This window comes from Gymnodraco acuticeps, unplaced genomic scaffold (genome assembly GCF_902827175.1).
Source record: "Gymnodraco acuticeps unplaced genomic scaffold, fGymAcu1.1, whole genome shotgun sequence".
In the NCBI taxonomy this organism is placed as follows: domain Eukaryota; kingdom Metazoa; phylum Chordata; class Actinopteri; order Perciformes; family Bathydraconidae; genus Gymnodraco; species Gymnodraco acuticeps.
In genome coordinates, this window is record NW_022992206.1 from 2,365,417 (window position 1) to 2,390,999 (window position 25,583).

The following is a 25,583-nucleotide window of genomic DNA, read 5'->3' on the forward strand; positions in this document are numbered from 1 at the left end:
ATATTTCTATCTGTTGTGAAAGGCTGCAACTGAAGGCAGGGTGAACAGTCTGCTTTCAGCTGCTAAAGGGGGAGGGGGGGGGGCAAGAGGGAATAACGATGCACACTTTAGGACAATATTTCCTTACAGGCATTCATGTTATTGCGCAAGTAATTCTGTGAAAAATACAATTATTACATTTCTCCCAATTCCAATGTGGGTAAGATGATGAAGAAGGATGTTTTGCAGGCTTTCTTTCACCATCGGACAAATACTTCTTGCTCACTGGAGGAACAGTCCTGAGACATGAATGGGTACTCTGACTATGTAACCAGCTGAGTTGCACTGAGATTCAAGCGCCTTTTGATGCATTCTGATATAAGTGGCAAGAGATATTTAAAAAAAATCTGGGTTAAAAATCACCATTTCTACAACTTCCACCAGGGCTTCGATACGGAGATGATAGAGGAAGGTGGTCAGGTCTTTCTTCATCTGGATGCTGTTGTCGTCCAACTGGGCCACGGTAAAGATGCGTATCTTGCACTTCCTCCAGACCTGAGCGGGAAAAAACGACTGCTTGAACATCCAGAATATCTTTCAAACGTTCAAGTAAAACTTCTCAATATTATTCTACATATATGGAGCATGAAACATTTTGTTCATGAAGTGTCTTTACTTGTTAATACTGTACGACACTCTAAATACTTTACCCGTTTTGTTTGTCACAGTACCTTGTGCTGTTTGAGAAGGAAGGGCAGCAGCATGAGCATGCCTCCATCATGGACGATCCACCAAACATCGATGTGGCCCTCGGTGAAGCGCTCTCCATTGGATGGGAAGGCCGCGATGTTCTTCGGGACGAGCATAGCCAGGCTAGCCGCGGTGGTTTCTCTGACCAACTCTGCAGAGGTGAGGGAGGCAGAGGTGTTAGAGATACATATTCTACAAGCTGTTACCAGGTCACACAAAGTTAACACAAAATTTAAACTTTATGAAAAATAATAGTAAGGTTGATGAGTCAAAAAATATAGAAAAAGACAATTAGTGCTTTGTTGACTTTACATTTAAAGGTGTACGGTGCTCTGAGTCTTTTCAGGAGTATGTACTTGACATATATAGTTAGACCTCAATGCAAGACTTGGATCAGCTATGAGTAAATTACATCAATGTTTGTCTGCTTTACAATCCGAACCGTTTTTGTTCCAGCAACACTTGGCATGACTAATCCTGGTCTCCATCAGCAAATACTCCTTATTTCTTTGAGCTGCTAGGGTTTTTTACTTGCTCAGATGCTTCAGCAGCACACATGCCGGACATAAAAGAGCTTGACACCTGCAGTTTATGGTTAAAGAGAAGTGCACCACTCTAACAGACTATCCTAAAATCGGCCTTAGGCAGAGAAAAGGCTTTTAAATGTCAGACATGCTTATTGGTTTATCTGGTTTCCCAGTGACCCACCAACAAAGTTCCTCCAGGTCTGGTGCTCATCTCCCTGCCTCCAGTTGCGGGGCCAGGACACCAGCACAGCGTTGTGTTTCAGGCCCCCCAGCCCACTGGCCTGGAGGAGGTGGGAGGTGGCATCACGCAGGTTGGAGGACACGGTCACTTGACAGAAGCCCTTCACCTTCTCGGTCTCCATCAGTTTACGCAGCGCCTGGAGAGGAAGATGGAGAATTCATGTGCATCGCCTCTAAAAGACAACAATATAGTTTTAAGATTTAAACTTCAGGGCTGCCTACCTGCTCTGCACGCTGGGTCTGCTCCTGGTTCTCCAAGTAGGATCCCACTAGAGCCGTCCCGACGATGGTCAGACCTTTGCCTGCCTTCAGCTGGTTGGTGAGAGAGAGCAGACGAGGCTGCTCGATGTTTTGCTCCGAGTCTGTACTAACCAGCGTCAGCAGCTGGGGCCTGGAGAGAGGGGAGAGAAAGTGAAAACAAAAGAAAGAAAAAAGTCAAGAGGAGAGAAATAGAGGGCAGAATCTAATAAAGGCGAGATGAAAGAAATGAGTGGGCCAAGTATAAGCCATGGAGGGAAGAAGAGATGGAGAGAAACAGCATGAAAGGTTGACATGTTATAATGAATTATTGTTGTTTGACAGCTGTGATGAGGAGAATCACATTTACTGAGGCAATGGCTGAACTGTTGGTGATTTCTATGTTAATTAAATAAAACAACACCATGTGTGACGTTGTGTTCGTACCTCCAGTTCTTGGTGTGCGGTTGACCTTCCTCCAGACGCATGAGAGCGTAGCGTGCGGCGCTCAGAGACAGACCTCGTATCCCATCACCCCACTCCTTCTCCGCACTGTGACACAGACAAGGGCCAGTCCATCAATATTCGTCAATCAAAACGTGATCAAAAGTGTAGCAGCTCCCTTCTAAATGATAAAAGTGATGAAACTGAAACAAATCTACTTTCAGATGGCGGTTTGACATAACGCAATGTGATAAAGGATTAGCCATCACTGGTAAATGTCATGATGAAATGATGTCACTCACCACAGGGAGTCACAGCACTTAAATACTCAGTGCGCATGGAGAATACGCATTTTCAAATGATTTCAATAATGATATAAATATGATATAAGATATCAGGCTTTCTTTGCTAATTTTCCGATGTATTTGTCAGCAGCAACAGTTATTATAATATATGTGTCAAGGTGGAATCTGCTGCAGCAGGAAGTGATCTATCTCCTGTGTAAACTAAATCCTGAAGTTCAGATGCAGTTTCTTTTGACAAACAGCCCCTTGACAGCTCTGCTTCAACTGAAAAATACCACTGAAAACAGCTACAAATAGATGGAAAATGATAATTTGTTGAACCCTCAACTATGAAACATCACTGAAAGAGATGCCAGGCACATAGTTTGTAGTCACTACGAATCATTTTGAGTCACAGGATCTCATTCCTATGTGGAGGCGGTGAGGGGCGTTTTTCTAATAGTGCCTCTGTGATGATAGGGAGGATGTCATGAGTAACACATGGCATCTATAATTGCATGCAGTATATCAATAGGCTTGCTAGGACATCAGTACTCTACTGTTTTTATCCCACAATCTGTAGAACTAAAAGCAAAAGCAGTCATTTTCCTTAAAGCTCCTAAAAAATATTGATGGTGTGGATTTAGTGGCAGAAAGCTCTTAAAATACAGCGTATAAACACACACACAAAAAACACTCCAGCAAAACCAAAAGGCAGCCGGCGAATCCAATCTCTCCTGGGGTTGCGCTCCACTCACCCTGCAAACTCGATATACTTGTAGATGGAGCCGGCAATTAACATGGCGATGATGGCGTAGTACCAGGAGCAGATGAACATGAGTGTGAGACACAAGCTCATCCCGAGGAAGGACAGAGCCCTGTAGAGACACACAGAAAGTAAGACAGAGGCCCGGGGGGGGGGGCACACATTTAAAGTATAAATATCCAGCTGCTCTCTGTCTCAGTAGCGTCTGAACTGACCAGTGGTAGAACTTGAAGCGCGGTCTCCAGTTTGGAGTCCTTAGCAACGTCTGCAGTGCGCAGGCCAAGTTCACAAACATGTAGCACATCAGGAAAAACCTGCAGGACACAAAGGGACACAGTTAAAAACACAACTCTTATATCCTGTGTCCAGAGGTGGGAAGTAGTGGAGTACAAATACTTTGTTCGTTTACTTAAGTACATTTTTCTGGTATCAGTACTTTACTCCACTACTTATTTTTCTGATGACTTTTTACTTTTACTTCTTACATGTTAAACACACATACCTGCACTTTCTACTTCTTACATTTTCAAAACAGGCTCGCTACTTTAGTTTTTTTTTTACTTCTGTGTTTGGTGGCGTGATCATTATTATTTAGAGTCATTGCGTGCCTGTTGATTTGAACACGATCCGTGTATCCATCATTTCCTGGTCTTCTCTAAAGAAGAGGGACCAATGAAAACGTTGTCATGTTGCCGTTGTTCAGCATCGAAACATTCCTTAGCTAACAATGACATTATTGTTCTATTAATATAAAGGGAGGTCAGTCACTCTTTAAAACAGCTGCTAGTTATGGGTACTTTTTACTTAAGTACATTTTGAAGCCTATACTTCTTTACTTTTACTTGAGTTAAGAAGTTTAGTCAGTACTTGTACTTTTAAACACGAGTATCTGTACTTCTACTGTACTGATGTGTGTACTTTTGCCATCTCTGCCTGTGACATTATAGGGATATCATCACGACTATAGTCCAAAGAGTATCCTGTGTCGATATCCGTCACATTCAGAGATTCACTGTGTCACTAGAGCAGTAGAGCAGCATGCCCTTTGTCTGATGAGCTAAATCTGAGTCGATAAAATGTGCCATTTGCAACATTTAGGGAATAGCAAGGGAACTGGCTGCTCTGAAATCTCCCAACGTCGGTTAAAAATGGCAGTGAATTCAAAAGTTCTCACATGGAGAGGATGGGAGCCACAGCATCCAGAGAGGCGATGAGGATGCCGATCTCGCAGATACAAACGGTCAGCAGGAGAGACCATGTGGGCTCTCCGTTAGCCTTTGCATGGCCAAAGATCTGCGGGGACAGCACAGAGAAATCTTGCACATTAATAAAGGAGAGGACATTTGGTGTAAATGGAAGAATATAACCCTTAAAAACTTGAATTAAATGTATTACTGTATGTCAACAGATTCCACATGACTGTATTAGCTTAGCTGGAAGCAATAATATTAGTTTAAATTCAAATGGTTCAACTTAATATTATTGCTTTCAACAAACCTAATGTGACATTTTTGACATAGTACATATAATTAAAGTCAATGTTTCAGTTTTCTCAGTGCTCAAATCGCACAACCAATGGTTTAGAGATGTGAAAATCAGTATCACCCTCACCTGTGATTGGTCTACCTGGCCGCTAGCTATACCAACTGAGCTATACAGTGGCCCTGAAACAATAGATGTTGTCTGACCTATATAACCTACTTGCAATGCCTTCGCGGACCACTAGGGGGGCCGCGGCCCACAGGTTGGGAACCGCTGCTCTACATGTACCTTGAGACGATTGTTTGTGTTAATGTCTTATCTGATAAATGAAAAAATCTATGAATAAATAAATTAAGAAAGTTCTGTGGTGTTATTGAGTAGACAGACTGACCCGGAGGGCGGGCACGATTCCGTCCTTGGCGATGGCCTGCATGAGACGAGGGGCCCCCGTCAGACTCTGAAGCCCCGCCCCACAGGTGGAGAAGAAGGAGCCAATAACGATCACCCATGGTGACGGCCAAGCCAATGTGCCAATGACCAAATTCCCGTGGACTCCCTCTCCAAACCTATAGGACACAAGAAAGGGTCATTTTAATGCATTTTTATTTTTGTATTATTAACAGCAAGCATATTATTAGAAGAATAATCAGTTGATTCAAATTTCTTCTCCAATTGAAGGACCTACTTGTCCCTGAGGACGACTCCCTCGATGCAGGCACCGAACAGAATCACACTGGTCATGTCTGAGCAGTTTTGGATCAGGAAATAATTTCATAGACAGATGTATATTTGATTAGCTAGCATGAATGTTCCTTAGATGAGACCTGTTCAGTGATTGACAGGATTTGATTATAAGAATTATAAACCTTTCCCTTGGAAGATGCACTCAACGATCTGATAAAGCAATCAACAGTGTTTGCTGAGAAAAGACAGCAATCGATTTTGTTTGGGATAATATCTCAGAGATCAATGACATTGTAACTAATATCCTTCTGCTTTATTAACTCGTGATTGCATAGGCAGTCCACTGATGCGATTAAAGGTCTTAATCAAATTGGTGTAGACCCTAAGCTGATTACTGAGATACATGGAGGAGATTCAAGATGGCTGCTTCAGAGTAAGAGGCCTGTAATCACATCTGCCTGTGTGTATGCTGAAGCACGGCCAAATAATGTTTCAAATGTCAACTTTTTTTTAATGTCATAACTGTGCAAGCATCTTTTACATATGTTCACACCTCTTTGTATTTATACTTAAAATATACATTAAGTTTATTCATTTGCAATTACACCGACAAATGTATGTTATATGTTAGCCCTTATTTGAATTTATTTTGTTTTTACTTGTGTGATATTGTTTTTCTTTCTTATAAACATTTAATAAGCGTTGTTGGTGGGAGCCTGAGAGTATTAAATAAAATAAAAGAGTGTCACCGTCATCACAGGAATACTTTTTGCAAATCAGAAAGATAATGCAAACCCATAATCAAAATCACTCTGGTATTAAAGCAGTTATGGCCTTTCATGGTTTAAACTATGTTGACCTTTAATTATGGAGCGCCCTGCCGGCCAATCAGTGTGATTTCGTTACAGCAGACAAGCACAGAAGTGCATCATCACCTCAAGTCCTGTCAACATGGGATGGTGGTGTCTGACAAATCATCGCAGAGCTTACAACACTGTTTGAGTGGATTTCTGGCCACAATTATTTTAGGGCTTTTAGATGTCTTATATGACTACATTCACTTTGCAAATGCTTTATACTGAATATACTTTAAATATTTTGTGAAAACACCATGTTATTCCATTTTTATTCTTGTATATCTCTCTGCACTTTTAGGCTTTTTGCACTTGTGGTTAGATGATTCTTGATACTTTTTTGTCATAGTACTTTCTGGGTTTTATATATAACTTGTAATGGCTACTCTGGGCTGAACAGAGGGTTTTTTAGAAAACACGATATTCCACTGATTTAATATTTGGCAATATTCTAATTATTTAAATTGGGTTGAATACTAAATGTTTTTGAAATTGGCCGGTGCAGGGACACGTGTCAACCTGCAGGGGGCAGTAATGAGAGGATACAGACAAAGGAGGTGGTGGTGATGGCTGCAATGGTTCCAATGGGGATGGACTTCTGAGCATCACGCAGGTCTCCGGAGCGGTTGGAGCCGGCCATGATCCCTGAGCACAAAGTGGAGAAGCAAACATTTTAACTAGGTCAACAACAAATACAAACACAGGGCAAGTTAGAAGCTGCAGAATAATAATAAGTTCATGTATATTCCTAACATGAAAATCAGAAACCACAAAATGAAAAAGATCCATATAAGATTGAGAGTTCCACCTGTCACAGAGGGGAAGTAGATGCCGACGAGCAGCGTGAAGAAGCTGCCGATGTCGGCCAGCACGTAGCGGTTTGAGTTGGTCAGAGGGTCGTCCTGGTCCTCTACTGACTCCATGTTTTTCCTGGCGATCAGGTCCCCCTTCTCATAGTAAGTCCCAAACATGTTCTCTGGAAGTGGGACAGGGAAGTATTGAAGTAGTTAGGTTTTACATTTGGATCATAGAAACATTTTCATTACATTTTTTAAATTAAAATGTAACCTGTTAAGTCCCAAGCCCGGTTTTTTCAGGTTTCAGGCTCGAAAATGACATTCCCAGAACAAATGACCATATCTTCCCTTCTAAAAGGGTTAAATTAATAATCCTTTTTCTCAAAGTAATGATAAACCTGTGAGTTAGATGTAGAAAAGTCAGATTCAATATAGATGTTTTTTATTTTAAAGAAAATTCAGATTGAACATGGTAAATAACTGTAAATTATAGTGTCCGTCCACAAAATATTTTGTACTTATAGTGAAAACTAACCTTGGATGATGGGTTAGTAGACTAAAAGCTTTAGGAATCCAAAGTACAATAAGTACCCTGTATCAAGATTGATGCAAAACAAGTGATATTTGACCTTTTTAGACAGATTTAGCCAAATAAACCCTCTTCTGGGGCCATTTGGGTGGATTTGACCTATCTCTGGCCCCCCTTGCTCGATTTTGACATGTGACATCTCTTCCTGACCGTTAGAGCCAATAGAATCAAAGGGAAATCATCCCATAGACTAGCGTCTCTGCGGATGCAATCTTGTTGCAGAGCGTAGGAATATCCCTGCTCTGATTTCTGGAAACGGAAAAGCAGTTTTTATTGCTTATGGATTATCAGAACATTTCAAAGGGGACGCAGTCACATTGGATATTAACCTATGGATTAACTACAGCATCGTTTTAATGCCATTGAAGACCAGTTTTGACCAGACAAAGACCAAGGTAAGCCATGTTAGCGTTTTTGGCTACCTAGCGCTACATGTTTTGATGTATGTTTTTGTTGATAACGTCGCGAGTTTGTATCTTTCAGTGTTGAGGTGGGCACCGTTAGATTATGTATCTCCTTGCGATCATAAAATATGTGTTGGATGTGCACCTAGGATAAGTAATAAGGGAGCTAGGAGTAGTAGTCGGTGCAGTAATAGGTTAGCATTTTTCGCTCGGGCTAATTCAGAGGGTCAGTGTTAGCATTGTGTGGGTTTTTTTTAAAAGAAAAATGAAATAAACTGAGCTCAAATTGTATTTCAGTGTTAACATGAGCATTGCACACCAATGTGATTATCTTGGGTTCTCCTCAGTATATATTTCCCTGTAGTATTCACACACCAATCATTTTCGTATTTCCTTCCATGTCGCAATGTGACTGTAAATTTATGTACATTTGTAATGTATTTGTGATTGCATTCTGAGTGGATGTGGGCATGCTCTCCTCCATGAAGACATTACAAAAGGGGCAAACAGTAATAATTTGGTTAAACAAATAAGAAAAGGCTTTTTGATAAAACAATGAAACCTCAAAACCTGATTTGCAAACATGGATCATTAAAACAGGGCTAACTGTTGCCCCTGTAGTAACTACTAGAGAGGAACGAGGTTAACCAAGCTCTGTTTTCTGTAGCCTCAGGTGTGCGGTCACCCAGGGCGGACAAACTGCTGCTACGGTCTGTTACTCGCTTCTGTTGGTCTTAGTGAAACAATATCACTTTTTAAATACCCTGACTTTTCAGGGTATTTAGAAAGAAAGAAATATTTATATATATTTTTTCTATATATATGACATAGAAATGCATTAGTATATAATTTGGCAAATTCAGTAAATCAATTACTCTAATGCATATTGGGAGTTGAAGCGGTGCAACCCGTGACAGCTTTCTTTTCATAATTGTATTATTCCTTATTTACTCCTAATGCCCCCTAAAGAAATTCTTCAGGGGATTATAATGGAAACAGTTTTACGTTTCCCCATCTGACGACAGACAAAGCACATAGCAACAATCTGCTTTAAGACCACCTTTTGCACGTCAGGTCACTTTAATGTAAGCATTTTTACTTTGACGACTAAACTCAACTAATCAATTATCCATGACTACAGCATATTAAGAAAAATACATGGGCTACTGTACATATTTGTGTACTTAAAATGGGCATGTGCACACTGGTGGTTGTAATAAAGTACATTTACTTGAAGCACTGTACTTAAGTACACGTTTGAGTTACATGAACTATGAGTATTTTCATGTTATGCTACATTATACTTCCACTCCACCTCATTTTGTTAGCAGTAAGTACAGTTATAACTTTTACAGATGACTAGCTATTTCAAAATATAAATCAACTCATAAATAAACATTGACGTAGTTAAAGACATGAGTAAAGTCAATGAGCTCCACCTTTATCAGCTGTGATAAAGTTGATACTGAAATGGCTTAATATGCATAATTGCTACTTTAGGTATATTTTGATGCCAACACTTTTGTTTTTTTAAAATATGGAAGATATTGAATGCAGGACTTATACTTGTACAGATTATTTTTTAAATATAGTATTGCTATTTTATGTAGGTAAGAGATCAGACTATATCTGTCCTCTTCCAGGTTTGTTGTTTTGTGTGCTCACTGTGTGTAAATGGTACACGGCAGATCCAGACCCACCTGCCAGGACCCCGCTGGTGACCCCTGGGATGCCCTGGACCTGAGTTATATTGTTGGCTACGAAGTACTTGTCGCAGGTCGCGTTGAGGAGCGGTGAGTCACAGAACATGCGCCACAGCTGGGTGGTGACCGTCCCGTTGGCTGACTCGATGGTCTTAGCACACACGTCGAAGTTCTTCGACACCAAGGTGCGGTTGCCCAGGAGACACACACTGGAGGGAAGAACAAGTAACACAATAATGCAAATAATTATAACAACAACAACATTAATAATAATGATAATACTAAAACTACTACTATAATAAATGGGTGACGTCTGGTAATAAAGCACTACAGATGTAAATAGTAAAAAGTAACTAAAATGATTTTGATATAAAAAATTACACATTTATAATTGAGCTTCAAACAACATTATTCTCTACAGGAATCAAGTAATTGTTCAGGTCAAAACAAGTTCAGACCTCTGAGCTTAAAATGTACTAAAATAAGTTTAAAAATGGACGGCTATGTTACCTGTAACTGTTGTATTCATCAGCATCTTAATGACTTTACTTCAGTGTTTACCATGATGAATGAAAACCAAACCAATCCTTTTCAGCTTTCCAATCAATAGAGGTGGCTTTCTAACTTCCTATTAATATAATGACAGGTTGTATAAATGTTTTCTGACATCAGGTGTGTATTGCATCAATCTGATGTATTTTCTTTGCCTTGTAGTTAGCATTATGGTTATGTTTTTTCGGCTAAGCTAATATTCTGTCTGACCGTCTTGGTTGGCTTACGGGAATTCTGGAGGATCCCATCCGGTATTGATGACCCCGGCGTACACGGCCAGGATGGAGAGGATGACGCAGGCCAGGAAGACCAAGGCCAGCTTGTTGACGTACTTCACTCCGACAAACACCACCGTGGCCATGGAGAAGAGCAGGATGGTGCCGTACACCCGCATGTTGTTCAGCAGGGCGGCCTCCGCCTCGGCCCCCTCCAGACCCTCCAGGGGAAAGACGGCTGCTTTGGGTGCTATGTAGATCTGAAGTGAAAGGGTTATGATATTAAAGACATTCTATAGAGAACCGCAGTCCTAAAACCTAAAACCAGTCCTAAAATCTAAAACCTAAAACAGTCCTAAAACCCGGAAGTAAGTTAGCATTTTTACCACGTCCGGTTCCTTCGATAAAAAGCAATGCAATTTCTCCATAGGATTTTGGAAAATAGCTCCAAATAAGGTCTGTGTTTGACACAAATTGAAGAGACAGATCACGTTTTGTTCTACGACATTAAATACATCAGCATTGACCCCGCTGGTGATTTTTGAAGAGTTTACGTGTCTGAAAAACGATGGTTGTTAACAAGTGGCTGAATAGGACTACAGAAGTTGTCGAGACCGTTTTACGTCATTACGCCGAACACGTAAAACACTCCCGCTAAGTTTGTTTGCCCTGTTCTGCTTGAAAGCAAGTACCTGCCTCGTGCAAACTGTTCAAACAAACGCTTCAACTTGTACCATTTACAATCTGTGTGTTTGAATATGGATCTTAAATTGCCGTGACGTTGAAGCAGCGACCCTGCTGTAGTTCCTTTATAGTAGTGATGGCGAGATGAAGCCTTATGAAGCTTTCCAGCCAATTGGTTCGCAAAAGGGTTCATCTCATGAGGCTTCATCATTCCTTTCTGTCTGTATTAGACTATGGCGATGTGATCTATATGCATGCTCCTTCCTCCCTGCTTAAAAAGCTGGATTCTGCGTACCATACTGCTATACGTTTTGTAACGGGTGCAGGCTCTCGCACCCACCACTGCACTTTGTATCAATCCCTAGGATGGTCCTCTCTGTACCAAAGAAGACAATCACACATGTTGATTTTTATCCTTAAGTCATTGCTAGGTAAGCTGCCCTTATATATCTCCAGACTTCTGTCCTTTTATACTTGCTTTTTTAATACCAGACGAGCAGCAAATGGGATGCTTTTAAATGTTCCTTTGATGCAGTCAGAGCTTGGTAAAACTGCATTCTCCCACTATGCTCCCTTTTTATGGAATACGCTGCAAGTAAAACTTTGTCGAGAGGCACTTCCTACTGTAAATGCTTTTAAAGGTATGCTACGATTAGCCCTTCATGAAACATGTAACTGTTTTACCTGATGCTATTGCTGATGTGATTATGCTTCTTGCCACTGCACAAATGGCCTTCTGTATTTATATTTGAATTGTATGTTTTTTGTTTAATGCCCTTGTTTTATGTTGAAACTTGTTGTGTGCCGTGTTGGTCAGGACTCCCTGGAAGAAGAGATCTTGTATCTCAATGGGACATTCCTGGATAAATAAAGGATAAATAAAAAATAAATAAAAATGGGCTTCATTTGAACACAAACCCCCCTGTTGGTCAAAGTGTGTAAAACAGGCAGATTTGACATCTCAACAGTGTGCTCTATCTCATACAGAGTTCCCAATGAGTAAAGCCTTAGAATAACTCTAAACAATGAACATTAAATCATATTTTCATGTTAACAATATTGTATTTATTCCAGTTTAATGATTGTGATTGAAAAGCCTAAGGAGGCTGGTAAACATTGCAAAGAGGGATTTGTATTCCTTAATAATATTCATTACATTACATTACATTGCATTTAGCTGACGCTTTTATCCAAAGCGACTTACAATAAGTACATTCGACCAGGAAGACACAACCTTGAAGAAAACAGAATCATATAAGTACATCAGGTTTCATAGAGCCAAACATTTCAAGTGCTACTCAACTGGCTTTAGATAAGCCAGTCCTTTATTAGTATATAAGTGCTTTGTTAATACATTTATCGCTCGAAGTGGAGTCGAAAGAGATGAGTTTTCAGTTTGCGCCGGAAGATGTGCAAGCTATCTGCTGTCCTGATGTCAATGGGGAGCTCATTTCACCATCTTGGAGCCAGGATAGCAAACCCACGTGTTTTTGTTGATGGGAACTTGGGTCCCCCTCGCAGCGAGGGTGCAGCGAGTCGTTTGGCTGATGCAGAGCGTAGTGCACGCGCTGGGGTGTACGGTTTAACCATGTCCTGGATGTACGAAGGGCCAGATCCATTCGCAGCATGGTAAGCAAGTACCAGTGTCTTGAAGTGGATTCTAGCAGTTACCGGAAGCCAGTGAAGGGAGCGGAGGAGCGGAGTGGTGTGGGAAAATGTAGGAAGGTTGAAGACCAGACGAGCCGCTGCATTCTGGGTGAGCTGCAGAGGTCGGATGGCACATGCAGGTAGACCAGCCAGGAGGGAGATGCAGTAGTCTAGGCGTGAGATGACGAGAGCCTGGACCAGAACCTGAGTCGCTTTCTGTGTCAGCTGGGGACGTATCTTCCTGATGTTGTAAAGCGTGTATCTGCAGCAACGGGTTGTAGCAGCGATGTTTGCAGTGAAGGACAGGTTGTTATCTAGGGTCACACCCAGATTCCTTGCAGTCTGAGTCGGGGAAACAACTGAGGTGCCGATGTTGATTGTTAGGTCAAGAGTGGGACAATCTTTTCCCGGAAGGAAGAGCAGCTCAGTCTTGTCAAGGTTGAGCTTGAGGTGATGAGCAGACATCCACTGAGAGATGTCAGCTAGACAAGTAGAGATGCGTGCGACAACCTGGGTCTCTGAGTGGGGAAAGGACAGAATTAATTGGGTGTCGTCAGCGTAGCAGTGGTATGAAAAACCATGCGGGCTAATGACTGATCCGAGCGAGTTTGTGTACAGGGAGAAGAGGAGGGGACCAAGAACAGAGCCCTGAGGGACCCCTGTAGTTAATTGACAAGGGTCGGACTCAGACCCTCTCCAAGTCACCCTGTAGGTACGGTCTTTGAGGTATGAGGTGAGGAGGGAAAGTGCAGAGCCTGAAACTCCAAGTTCTTGGAGAGTGCGAAGGAGGATCTGATGATTCACCGTGTCGAATGCAGCAGACAGGTCCAACAGGATGATGACAGAGGAGAGGGATGCAGTTTTGGCAGTGTGCAGTTCCTCAGTGACAGCAATGAGAGCAGTTTCTGTTGAGTGACCTGCCTTGAAACCAGACTGGTGCGGATCCAGAAGGTTGTTCTGATGGAGATAACAGGAGAGTTGTTTAAAGACAGCGCGTTCAAGTGATTTAGACAGGAACGGGAGTAGAGAGACAGGCCTGTAGTTTATAACATCTGACAGGTTGAGAGTGGGTTTCTTTAGGAGAGGGTTTACTCTTGCCTCCTTGAGACTGTTTGGAAAGTGACCAGAAGTTAGAGAAGTGTTGATGAAATGGGTGAGAAACGGTAGAATATCAGGAGCGATAGTCTGAAGGAGGTTTGAAGGGATGGGGTCCAGAGGACAGGTGGTAGGGCGGGCAGAGGTAATGAGGGTAAGAACCTCACTTGGAGAGAGAGGGGAAAAGGAGGTTAGTGTGTGGGTGGAAGGAGGGTCTGGTGACCCAGCGGTGAGTAAAGGTGAGTCAGAAAAAGAAGAGCAAATATCATCAACCTTTTTTTCAAAGTGGGTAACAAAGTCGCTTGACAGAAGTGAGGAGGGGGGGAGGGGCTTTTGGAGGGTCCAAGAGGGTGGAGAAGATGGAAAATAGTTTTTTGGGATTGGAATAGGAAGATTGGATCTTATCTTGAAAGAAAGTACTTTTTGCCTGAGAGATCGAAGCCGAGAAAGAGGAGAGGAGAGCCTGATAGGTTAGGAGGTCGTCACAGTGTTTGGATTTCCACCGTTTCCGCTCTGCTGCCCTAAGGACGGTTCTATTAGCACGCAGTGCATCATTTAGCCAGGGAGCAGGAGGGGACTGACGAGCCTGCCGAGATGTGAGAGGACAGAGAGAGTCCAGAGTGGATGAGAGAGTAGAGAGGAGAGTTTCTGCAGCAGAGTTTGGAGGTAGTAGTTGGAACGAGTCCGAGGAAGGGAGGGCTGAGAGCACCGATGAGACAAAGGTAGAGGGGGAGAGGGAACGAAGGTTACGGCGGACAGGTGCAGGATGAGAAGAGATTAGTTTGTTATGTTTGGAAAGGGGTAGAGAGAATGAAATGAAGAAGTGATCTGATGTGTGGAGCGGGTTTACAGAGAGGTTAGAAGTAGCGCAGTTCCTTGTGAATATGAGATCAAGGACATTGCCAGCTTTATGAGTCGGTGGGGATGGAGACAGTGAGAAAGCAAAGGCGGTTAACAGAGATGTTAGTTCGTCTATCTTCCCCGTCTAGAGGTTGAAGTCTCCGAGAAGTACAGCGGGAGGGCCAGTTTCAGGGATGTGTGAGAGGAGACTATCTAATTCCTCCAAGAAGTCCCCCAAGGCGCCTGGTGGACGGTAGAGAACAACAATGGTTAATTGTATAGGATGGGTTACTGTGACGGCATGGAATTCAAAGGTGGAAGGAGTGAAGTTAGGTAGCTTGAAGAGGGAAAAGCTCCATTTGGGAGAGAGCAGGAGACCAGTGCCACCTCCTCTGCCAGTTGGTCTGGGTGTATGGGAGAAGGAATATGCTGTGGAGAGAGCTGCTGGGGTGGATGTGTTGAATGGAGTAATCCACGTCTCAGTGAGAGCAAGGAAATCCAGAGACTGCAGGGAGGCGTAGCCAGAGATGAAGTCAGCCTTAGGAACAGCTGACTGGCAGTTCCACAGGCCACCTGAAACTAGATGTTGGATCTCAGTGGAGCATGTGGGATAGACGAGAGCAGGCCGGTTATAGCGATTAGGAGATACACGGGGCCAGTGATAATTGCGAGAAGACACATGAACAGGAATGGAGAAAATACACATGTTTATAGCATGAGGGGCTAGAAAACTAAAGAAAAGAGAAATAAGACACCATTTCAATCAGAGTAGGATTTGCCTCCTCTTTGCCTCCCTCGTGACTCCCGCAGGACTCCAATGTCTTTGTCAGTCTTACTCCCGCAGGACTCTAATGTCTTTGTCAGTCTTCGGCTGTCTGACGCTTAAGCTGACGCTCCAGGAAAGAGCTACCTAAAATGGACGCCTGATTGCTGAGTTCTCACAGCTGTGGGGCCACGCCCCTCTAATTAGTTAACTCTCTACAGCTGACTGGCCCTGCCTATATTGTAATGCAGGCTTGAGTATTCATAAACTTAACCACGTTGTAGCCTGAGAAAGGCTAAATCATATCAAAGAATACATTTATTAACTACATTATCTCATTTAGCTGTAGCTTTTATAAACAACAAAAAATACGTATTGGCCAGTCGTTGAACCAGGGACCCTGCGGTCATGAGTCAACTGTTTTCCTGCTGAGCCACAGCACACACACTAAAGCTCCCTGAAAACACTGCAAGATATGTATTCCTGTATTTATTGATGTTTTTATTCCTACATTTATTTATGCTTGTATTCATTTATACTTATGACATGTTCCGACCTCTATATAAGTGAGGGTCTGAGCTCTCTTGATTCCATCGTGTCACCGGGCCCGGGTACAGGAGGGGTAATATGGTTCTTGTTATACATCCATGGGTATTATGAGCGTTGTGGTTCAACGGTTCAACCGATCTGAATCGCTTTCTGAAGCAGTCACGTGGAATCGACAGGCAGCGAGGCTTCGTTTGTCATCGATGACGTCACTGGCCCAAAACGATACAAGCCTCGATACATGCTTCACAAAAAGCTTCGGGGATTACTCGACACACGCTCCGAAGCCTCGGCGCAATACGTAACATCACTACTTTATAGCATAACGTTAGCATTTTGCTTCTTGCGACTAGATTTATGCTTCGAAAATTATAAAAGTAGGATAGACATGTGGATATTATCCGGCTGAACAAAACGTGATCCGTCTCTTAAATGTGTGTCAATCACAGACCTTATTTCGAGCTATTTTCCAAAATCCTATGGAGAAATTGCATTGCGTTTTTGACGAAGGAACCGGAAGGAGTTTACATCCGGGTTTTAGGATGGGTCACTGCGGTTTTTCGTCACAGCGGCATGTTAAACCGAGGCATTGCACATAATGTGGAGATAAACAAACATAAAATAGAAACATCTCAAAATAGAAATAAAACAGAACTCAAAAGTAAAATACTAGGGATGCACGATATTGGTTTTTTGAAACCGATACCGATAACTTCCTGCTTCTCAAGACCGATACCGATACCGATAACCGATAATACAAAAAAATGTACGAAAAACAAGCGCCCCTCATCCCAATCCACCCACACCGCAGTATTTTTTCTTTTTTTTTACCCAAAAAATATATTGTATATTATCGGGGCTATTAATACTGGTATCGGGTTTATCGGGATGACGTCATAATTCCTAATATCGGACCGATAATTATCGGGCCGATAATTATCGTGCATCCCTATAAAATACATACATGTTCACAGTGAAAGATAGAAATCTGTAGACTATCTGTTGAGTAAACGCTATGAAGGGCCAAGTACAGCTAACAAAATGTAAAAGTAAGATATTATTTACAGTAAGTGTGCAAGGAATAACATATTCAATTAAATATAAAAGTGAAATGTGCAGTGTGAAGAAAATCTAAATATAATTCTATATCACTGCTAAATATCGAGTGATATCACACCTGCTATTTTCTCAAAAAAGTTCCATACAATCTCATCATTGCTCAAGGGCATCTTGGTGTTAGTTGTTTGGGGAGTGTAACTCATCCACTTTCCCTCCTCGCGCTTTCCCCGGCCAGTCTGGGGATATAAACTGGCAGATCTGAGGTCACAAGCCTCTAGCTCGCTGTTTACTGCTGAATTAAATAAACCTCAGCCTGGGTAAAAAAAAAAAAAATAGAAGATGAAATATAATAAAGGAGAGGTGAGAAAAGCGTGAGGTGAGTGAGGAGGACAACTCTTTGAAGTGTGAAAACATGTGATGCTCACATTAACAGTCCTCTCCTGGAGCTCGGAGCAGCACACAGAATACCGCTCTGCTTTTTTTAATTCTGCCTAATTAAAGAACTCAAGCATGGTATTAATATTCAAAATTAACTGCCATTTTACTACGGGTCAATCTAAGAATAGTGCCATCATATATAACACGGTAAAACCCTTAATTAGCCTGTCATCAGCTTATGATGATTCATGCAGAAAGCTGTTACATAAGCATGGGAATTTCTCCCTTTTTTGTTTTAATAATCATCTGGTTGAATCACCATGAAGAGGAAATAAAATTGACAAGAACAAGTGGGGAGTCAGGGCTCATGTTGGTCATTTGACTGGAGAAAGTGATCTGAACAGCGTTATCAGAGGCAAACAAATCTCCTGCTTCACTGTGAACTGTGCATGCTTCCTAAAATAGCAGCCTCAGTTTGTGTTCTTGGCCTGGGTGGAAGGATGAAACATATTCAAATCAGTCTTCTCCAGATCCGCTCCTTACAATTCTGCAGGGATTGTTATTTTACAATGGAAACTAAGCCAGCTTTGACCCAGAAGACAGAATTAACCTCCAGGCATGATCAAACTCTGCATATACATTAGGAGGCATCCAGAAGGAGAATAACGGAAGAAAAAAGAACACTCTGGTATGTTGATAACTGTCGACTAAAGTGAGAGCTGTTTCAAGGAATTGTCTTGTTTCTCCGCCAGAGTCTTGATCGCTCGCTAATGCAGCATTTGCATAATTACCCAATAGCCCATGCATGGGGGACTGCAGTGGAAGGAGTTAGAATAAAAAGGCAGAGGAGGAGGAGGAGGAGGAGGAGGAGGAGGAAGAGGAAGAGGAAGAGGAGGAGGGGGAGGAGGAGAGGGATGAATATCAAGATGAAAGATCCCTGCATTTCATCAACTGCTCAGAATTCACGTTGAAGAACACACAGCTTGATAAAAAATAGCTTCAAAGCTTTTTTGTGGAGGGAAATACACTGAAGGGGAGCTCTATTTTTAGGCATGTGGCACATAGTGATGCACTGCTAGGTTTCATTTTGATTGAGAACACTCAATACACTTGAATGATATGTGCATGTGGCCGCCGCAGGAGCTGCACTGCATTCGGATGTAATGGATTACAGTCGTATGAAATACTGAATTGTATTCTGCTCAATTAGACTTTGATAACAACCTATTGAACACTTTCACCCCCTTGAAAACAATCTAAATCTTTAAAATTCTAATCTTGTGTCTTTCTTCTACTTGGTCAGATATCTCTAGTTTTAAATTATTTTGTTATACATGCTTAAACATATATCTATGGATGTAATGACAAACGTTAAAGGAAAAGCTCAATACCTATAAGCTTTAGATGAGTTAGATGAATAGATTGAAACCACTTCCATTGCTTAGAAAGATTATGAGGCTCTCCCTCCACACAGACACAAAGCATGAGAAAAGAAAAGAAAGAAAAATGAAAAAACCTTATTCTCAGGAGAAATCTTTGATTGGTTTTTGAATTCCTGTACTGCTGGTGTTGTTTGGCCTCATATCATTGAAGCATGTCCTATACTGGGACCTGCTTTCGACCATGAAACCAAATGTTTTAGGTATTACAAACATGATTTAACCTAAAGTCCATTATGGTGTCCTGTACTTGATGTTTAATGACTTCACCTTCCTGCTGAAATAAGCTTATGTTAGTGATATCGCTCTGATACAATTGTCAATTTATGAAATTGCAGAGTTCATTGCAGCGGAGGAAAAACTGTGATTTGAGTGGTCATATTCCACCAAGCTGGCAATGGCATCCAATCATTTACTCTCCTGCTCATTATGGTCTGGCAACATCAAATGGATGTCGTTTCAAGTATGCTGTACAAAGAGGACCTCCTTTACACACACTTATATTAACCTCACTGCACTGTTAGTGGCCATTGCTGCTGATTTCCAATCTGAGAAAACATGGCAGCTTTCCTGGAAGTGTTGTCAAATCTATAACCAATTATTAACCACTAAGAATATGTTTAAGATGGAAAATGCACCATTTTATATCTACAACGCCTTATTTAGACTTACTTCACGTGGTGGGCTTAATCTTTAAATTGTGTCTCTTAACTTTGTGAAGATAAAGCAGATGTCTTGATGAAGGAAACAGGATTGTTCTCACCAGGAGGAGCTCGATGGCCCCCAGGATGTACATGGCTCCGGCGAAAGTTGTCCCCAGATAGAAACAGATCCCCACCGCACCCCCAAACTCCGGGCCCAAGGACCGGGATATCATGTAGTAGGCGCCTCCGGCTGCACACAAACACAACAATGTTAACAGACATACTGGTATGTGTATGATTCAAGTTGATGAAATATACTTTTTAATGTGCAACTGAATGAATTACTCAATGTTCACTATATACATTTGTGATGAGCTTTGTAAATGTTGTGTATTTCAATGAATTACATTTTTGTGCAATGCACTTTTGAGACACACATTAACTAGTTGAATTGAAGTAGATATTTAAGTGTCACAACTTTTCAAAGGACAACAAATCATCAGTAGCATTAATGTAATGACGTTTGACAATTGTTATATTTACAAAACGACAAACAAGTATTCAATACATATCAAAGAAAAAGCAACTGCAAGTTTGTGAAGCTATCACAAGTACATTTGACTAATTATTTCTTTAATTGATTGTCATACTAATTTATTTTAGACTGAAGTATTTGTGTAACTACACAACCTTGCTTTTGTGATATTGCTCTCCAATAGTTAACATTTAGGTTATTCTGCTCCTGTGACTTATTTGTATCATTGTGTTTATTCACAGTGCTTCTATTTCCTAACAGTGTGCAAGTAAATGAACTATGCATAAATCAATAGACCTTAATCAGCACTTTGCAGTGGCATGAGGCTTGCACCAGTTATAACAGAGACAGTTATAATTGGCACACAGTTCCATACTTTCCCACAAGCCTGTAATTTGCTCTGACCCCTGCTGCATCCACTCCAACTGGTAAGACGTAGGCCATCATTACTTTGTAAACTCAAATTATAAAACATAGCCATGCTGTGTAATTGTGTCAAACACATACATCCAGTGCTGCATTTCAGGCATTTGGCTCGCGTTGTATTTTGTGTAAATAACGTTGTGTGAGGAAAAGTTAAAGTGCACAAGATCCAGACTACAGCTTTTAATGTTTCGGGGGATATCAAGCTGCGCTGGGTGTAATGTGCCAAAAGCAATCAGTGAAAAGAGAATTTTAGAAGCGGACAGACACAAACAGTGATCACTGTGTGGTGCCAGCGTCTGCTCACCCACCTGGCACTACTCCATTGGTAGCGATGGCACTCATAGAGATGGCAGTCAGCATGGTCTGCACAGAGAGAGGGGGGGGGGGGGGGGACAGAAGAGCAGAGAGAGGAACATTAGGACATATTTATCAAGTTCGGCATGTGAGTATTGAGTTGATTCTCGAGTTGTTCATATTTTAATCCTTTAAAAAGTAGTATTTGTGTTTTCTTTCACAACTGAATTCAACCCAAATGCACTGTATGAAATAAATGGTTTCCATCTGTAGACTTACAAAGTTCACGATCAAAATATCTTGGTGACATTTCACTTGAAAAGGAAAACCGTTGACCTCTTTTGGTACTAAAATAACAAAAAGTACAATAATAATCTATCCTCTAGAGCAGTGATTCTCAAACTTTTTTCAATCATGTACCCCCTCGGAAAAAAAAATTCTGCCAAGTACCCCCTGATCAGCACAAAAACTATTTGTTAGTGGAAAAATGCCTATATAAAGAGGTACAGCACAGCGCTGCACCATCAGTGTCTGATTTATTAAAACAACAACCTTGTAACTGAGAAACACTTAAATGCTACATTTAAAATGTTTACAATCCATCACTAAATTCATGGCCAACCAATTTTAACATCATGCAATAACACTAAGACGACATTAGTTGCATTGAACTGATCTTTAAGTTGTACTTACAATTTAGTGAGAAACATGGGCTTGTGCTTCACTGAGGATCTTTGTCATTCTGACAGTTATTACACTTCGAGTTTTGAAATAGGTGTAACTCTAGTCTATTAATATAAAACCCACACTGCTCAAACTTCGTTACTTTTCCTAAAATTGGTATATGTATCTTTTTTTTTTTTTCATTAACATAAAATAAATCTCATGTACCCCCTGCAGTACTCCAACGTACCCCTAGGGGTCCCATTTGAGAACCACTGCTCTAGATGTTGAGACAATTTACTCCATGTTAGACTGACTGACCACAGAAAAAAACATACTCCGTTCCATTTTATTATCTGCTATTTAGTAAAAGTCACTTCTTTGTCCGATTTTTAACACGCTTAAAGCTCACATGTGATGTTATATAGATATAGAGATGTTGGCCATGAGGGTTGTGCAATAGGTCGCCATTGTCAGTAAAGTATATGCATATATTTAGTTGGAAAGGCTGTCGATTGGGTGGATTTGGTTTAAAAATAATAATTAATATAGTAGCAGGATTAAAGGAAATCTATTTCTATTGATTATAATAAGATATTTAAGTTAAATTAACCTGTTGCTTGGAATCTAATTATATTTTTGCACTTTTATATTTCTTTGTTTTAGACCTCACACCTCCTTCACTGTATCCTTTGTTGATTCAAATCAGTAAAGAGGAATCGACTGCTACCAAGCATCTGTGTTCTAACACCCAAAGGTGAACATTGATACGATTGAACCAAGACCTACTGTATAAAGTCCTAAGTGAATGCCGAGTCAATATGTGTGTGATAATATGTTGATGTCTTTTTATTATTCTATGTATGATTTGTATCTTCAGTGAAAGGAGTCCAGGACACATTTCCTTACAGGGACAAATTATATCGTACTGTATCGTGTTTAAGAAAAACATTTACATATAGTAATTTGAGGCCCATGATATCAGCGTCAGGCCCGTGGTATGTAACATACATATATCATGTGAAGGAGTTTACGTGAGGTCAACGCTGATTTACTGCCATGCCTTGTACTAAAGCTGACTGGCTGTTGATTAGATACATAAGAATGCCACAGGGCCTGTCACCAGCTGTCAAAGCACATTGAGACAGCCAATGACGACTCTAATGCATATCCTGTGCTGGGAGCGGGGGGGAGAAACACCGGAACAAATGTGAGGGCATGCTAGGATGGAGAGCATTGGCTGCCTGCAACACAAACAGAGGAGGAGAGAGAGGCAGGCGGCAAATGGACCAGGAAGATACAAAGTCAGAAATAGAGAGAGAGAGATAGTGTGTGTGACAGTACAAAGAAAGAATTAAGATTTCATCATTTTTTCAAATGCTATTGTTCAATTTCTGAGTGTCTTTTCACATTGTCTGCACATGAAAGAGAGCGAGGGAGATGAGATGTGAGAGCGGGCTGGAAAAAACACAGAGCCATCTCCTGAAGAACTTCTCACTGCTTTCATTATATTGTCTTCCCATTTTAATTGTGTTGTCGCTTACTCTTGAATGTATTGTTTGAGTCATAGTTTTAAAACAAGACCTGCTATAGTCTGCAGTTTTATTTTTGCTTTAACTTATTCAGCATCAACCCAGTTTATGAAATCTTTGACATTTGCTAAATCTGCTGTCAGTGTGAGGTGGGTCTTCTCGATGTTCATTTGTTTGGAACTCATATGTTACATCTATAACAGTGGAACAGAAGACAAACAGGCTAATTCAAATGTCAACCATCATATCCATCTATTTTTATCTACAGAAAGTTTGGCAATTCAAATCTTAGTGACAATATCTCACATTATGACAACACAATGGGGGCGGGGGGTGGGGGGGTTACCAAACTACTCATGATAATGACTTAGAGCCTGAAAGATACATCTAATAATTAAAGATAATCACTGACTGGTATATTGTTATCGGCGTATAAGTCAGCTGATAATTGCAGTGCGGAAATAAATTAGAATTTAATTGTTTAATGAAATAGAAGATCCCTCCAAACATAAAAAAACATGTTTGGAGGGGGAGCCTCCTTTTGAATAAAGCCTATAGCCTCCGAACATCCTCCTAGGGTCCTATATTTTATGATATTTCATATTTTTGTATTTTTATTGTATTTTATACCAATTAATGTTACTCTATTTGTATTTTACATTTTTATCTTGTAATGTTACGATATTCTATATTGATTTGTATATTGTCATTCATGTTTGTTGATCTGTAGCCTACGGAGACAAATGTGTTTAGTGACATTGGGCTATATTATATAAATACGATTTGATGTAAAAATAATCTGTTTATATGTCTGATATCTTTATTTTATGCTCACGTAATCATTATGTTTATTCAATGTTGTTTAATATTGTTTTTGACAGCTATATTTCCAGGGAAATTGACTGTCACTGTAAAATGTGTTTCTATACCTAAGATACATGGCATCATACAAGTTGTTTCAATGACCGACAACATTTAAATAGCAGTATCTACCTAAAAAATCCAGTATTGCCTGGGCTCCATTATAAATGTAATGGTTAATAAGCTTAATGGTTGCAACTTGGATATCCTTAATAGTTGCTGCAACAATTACTACTTTAAAACACAATGGGTTACTTATAAGAATTATTCCTTGATACTGTATAATATCATTCTGTGGTTGTTGTTGTGGTGTTTCGGTGACAATCCCTGAAGATGAAATCACAACATAGCTAACTTGGAGCAGCAGGAAAGAGTGAGACTTGTAATGGAATAAAGTGGGTCCCAGGCGGGTATGTTGGACTGTCATTCTGTGCGTCTGTGTGAAGACTGTAATGTGGTTAGTGTCACCTGAGGGCCCGGCGGACTGACGATCAGCAGTGAAGAATGAGTGGGACCGGGCTCTGTTTCTCGCTCTAATCTGGTCATAATGAGGCCACAAGCTCCTCTCCCACCACAGCAGATAAGACAGTAATTGTTTAAGTGTTTTATCTGATGTGGGCAGCGGCCCCGCAGAGGTAGTCCGCCGCATACTGAGTCACTGAATCACCACCGACTGTCCAGGGCCACCGGTGAGATGATATGATTCAGACGTACTGCTACAGTCAATAGACGTGCAGTATAGGTTATACTAAGATATGGATTACATGTATTTCAGTAATGGTAAGGTAAAAAGACAATATGATTTGAAAGTTTTTTTTTTTTTTTTCAGACAAGACTGGATTTTGTCTTCAATTATAACTAACTGCTCAATAAAAAACCCTCACAACAATTGTGATGTGCATTCATCTTGAAGGATCTTTTCTTTTCTTGCCACTTCTATCTGTATCTTTGCCGTCTAATGTGAAAACATGCACATATTTAAGTACTATGTTTATTTTGACTACCTACAGTAGTAACATACAGTACCTCCGAATTATTATCTATGTTTGTTTTGTTTATTATGTGTAGTTGCTATACTAAGCATTGAACATTTTGTATCTATGAAAAATGCACATTTCTTTGGCTCATTGTCTGCATTACAAAAACAATGATGCTATATTTGAATGTCTACTAAATTAAGCAACTGCTGGTTAGGAAGCATACTTTTTTGTCAGGGACACTCTTTAACTTGATTCTTTAAGCTCAGTTTAATGTATAGAGCCATCAAAAACAAACCAACACATGAAATGTACTTTTAAATTCATTGTTCAATTAAAGTTTTTTCACAGACTTCCCAGTCTCAATCAGCTTGACACCACTGCTCATGGAGGTATCTGCATTTACTTAGCTAAGCTAGATATTTAAAGCCAGTAGGTTATGAGCAGATAGCTTGCACATCTTCCGGCGCAGACTGAAAACTCATCTCTTTCGACTCCACTTTGAGCGATATAATTATTAACAAAGCACTTACATACTAATAAAGGACTGGCTTATCTAAAGCCAGTTGAGTAGCACTTGAAATGTTTGGCTCTATGAAACCTGATGTACTTATATGATTCTGTTTTCTTCAAGGTTGTGTCTTCCTGGTCGAATGTACTTATTGTAAGTCGCTTTGGATAAAAGCGTCAGCT

General features: G+C 40.7%; 1 protein-coding gene and 1 long non-coding RNA gene across 2 annotated transcripts in view; one reads left to right on the forward strand and one right to left on the reverse strand.

Moving 5' to 3' along the window:
• slc12a5a (solute carrier family 12 member 5a) overlaps positions 1 to 25,583 on the reverse strand; it is a gene marked incomplete in the record, with an annotated part of 137,749 nt that overhangs the window by 10,793 nt on the left and 101,373 nt on the right. The window contains 16 exon segments of the mRNA XM_034205748.1: positions 403 to 534; positions 711 to 880; positions 1,438 to 1,633; positions 1,719 to 1,887; positions 2,181 to 2,285; positions 3,220 to 3,339; positions 3,443 to 3,541; positions 4,402 to 4,520; positions 5,101 to 5,275; positions 5,395 to 5,452; positions 6,794 to 6,892; positions 7,056 to 7,223; positions 9,738 to 9,949; positions 10,520 to 10,767; positions 19,722 to 19,852; positions 20,872 to 20,926. Of these exon segments, the coding sequence (XP_034061639.1) occupies positions 403 to 534; positions 711 to 880; positions 1,438 to 1,633; positions 1,719 to 1,887; positions 2,181 to 2,285; positions 3,220 to 3,339; positions 3,443 to 3,541; positions 4,402 to 4,520; positions 5,101 to 5,275; positions 5,395 to 5,452; positions 6,794 to 6,892; positions 7,056 to 7,223; positions 9,738 to 9,949; positions 10,520 to 10,767; positions 19,722 to 19,852; positions 20,872 to 20,926 (2,256 nt within the window).
• LOC117539545 lies at positions 18,459 to 23,850 on the forward strand. The gene is made up of 2 exons (XR_004568018.1): positions 18,459 to 19,888; positions 22,187 to 23,850. It is a non-coding gene; the product is annotated as an uncharacterized LOC117539545 (long non-coding RNA).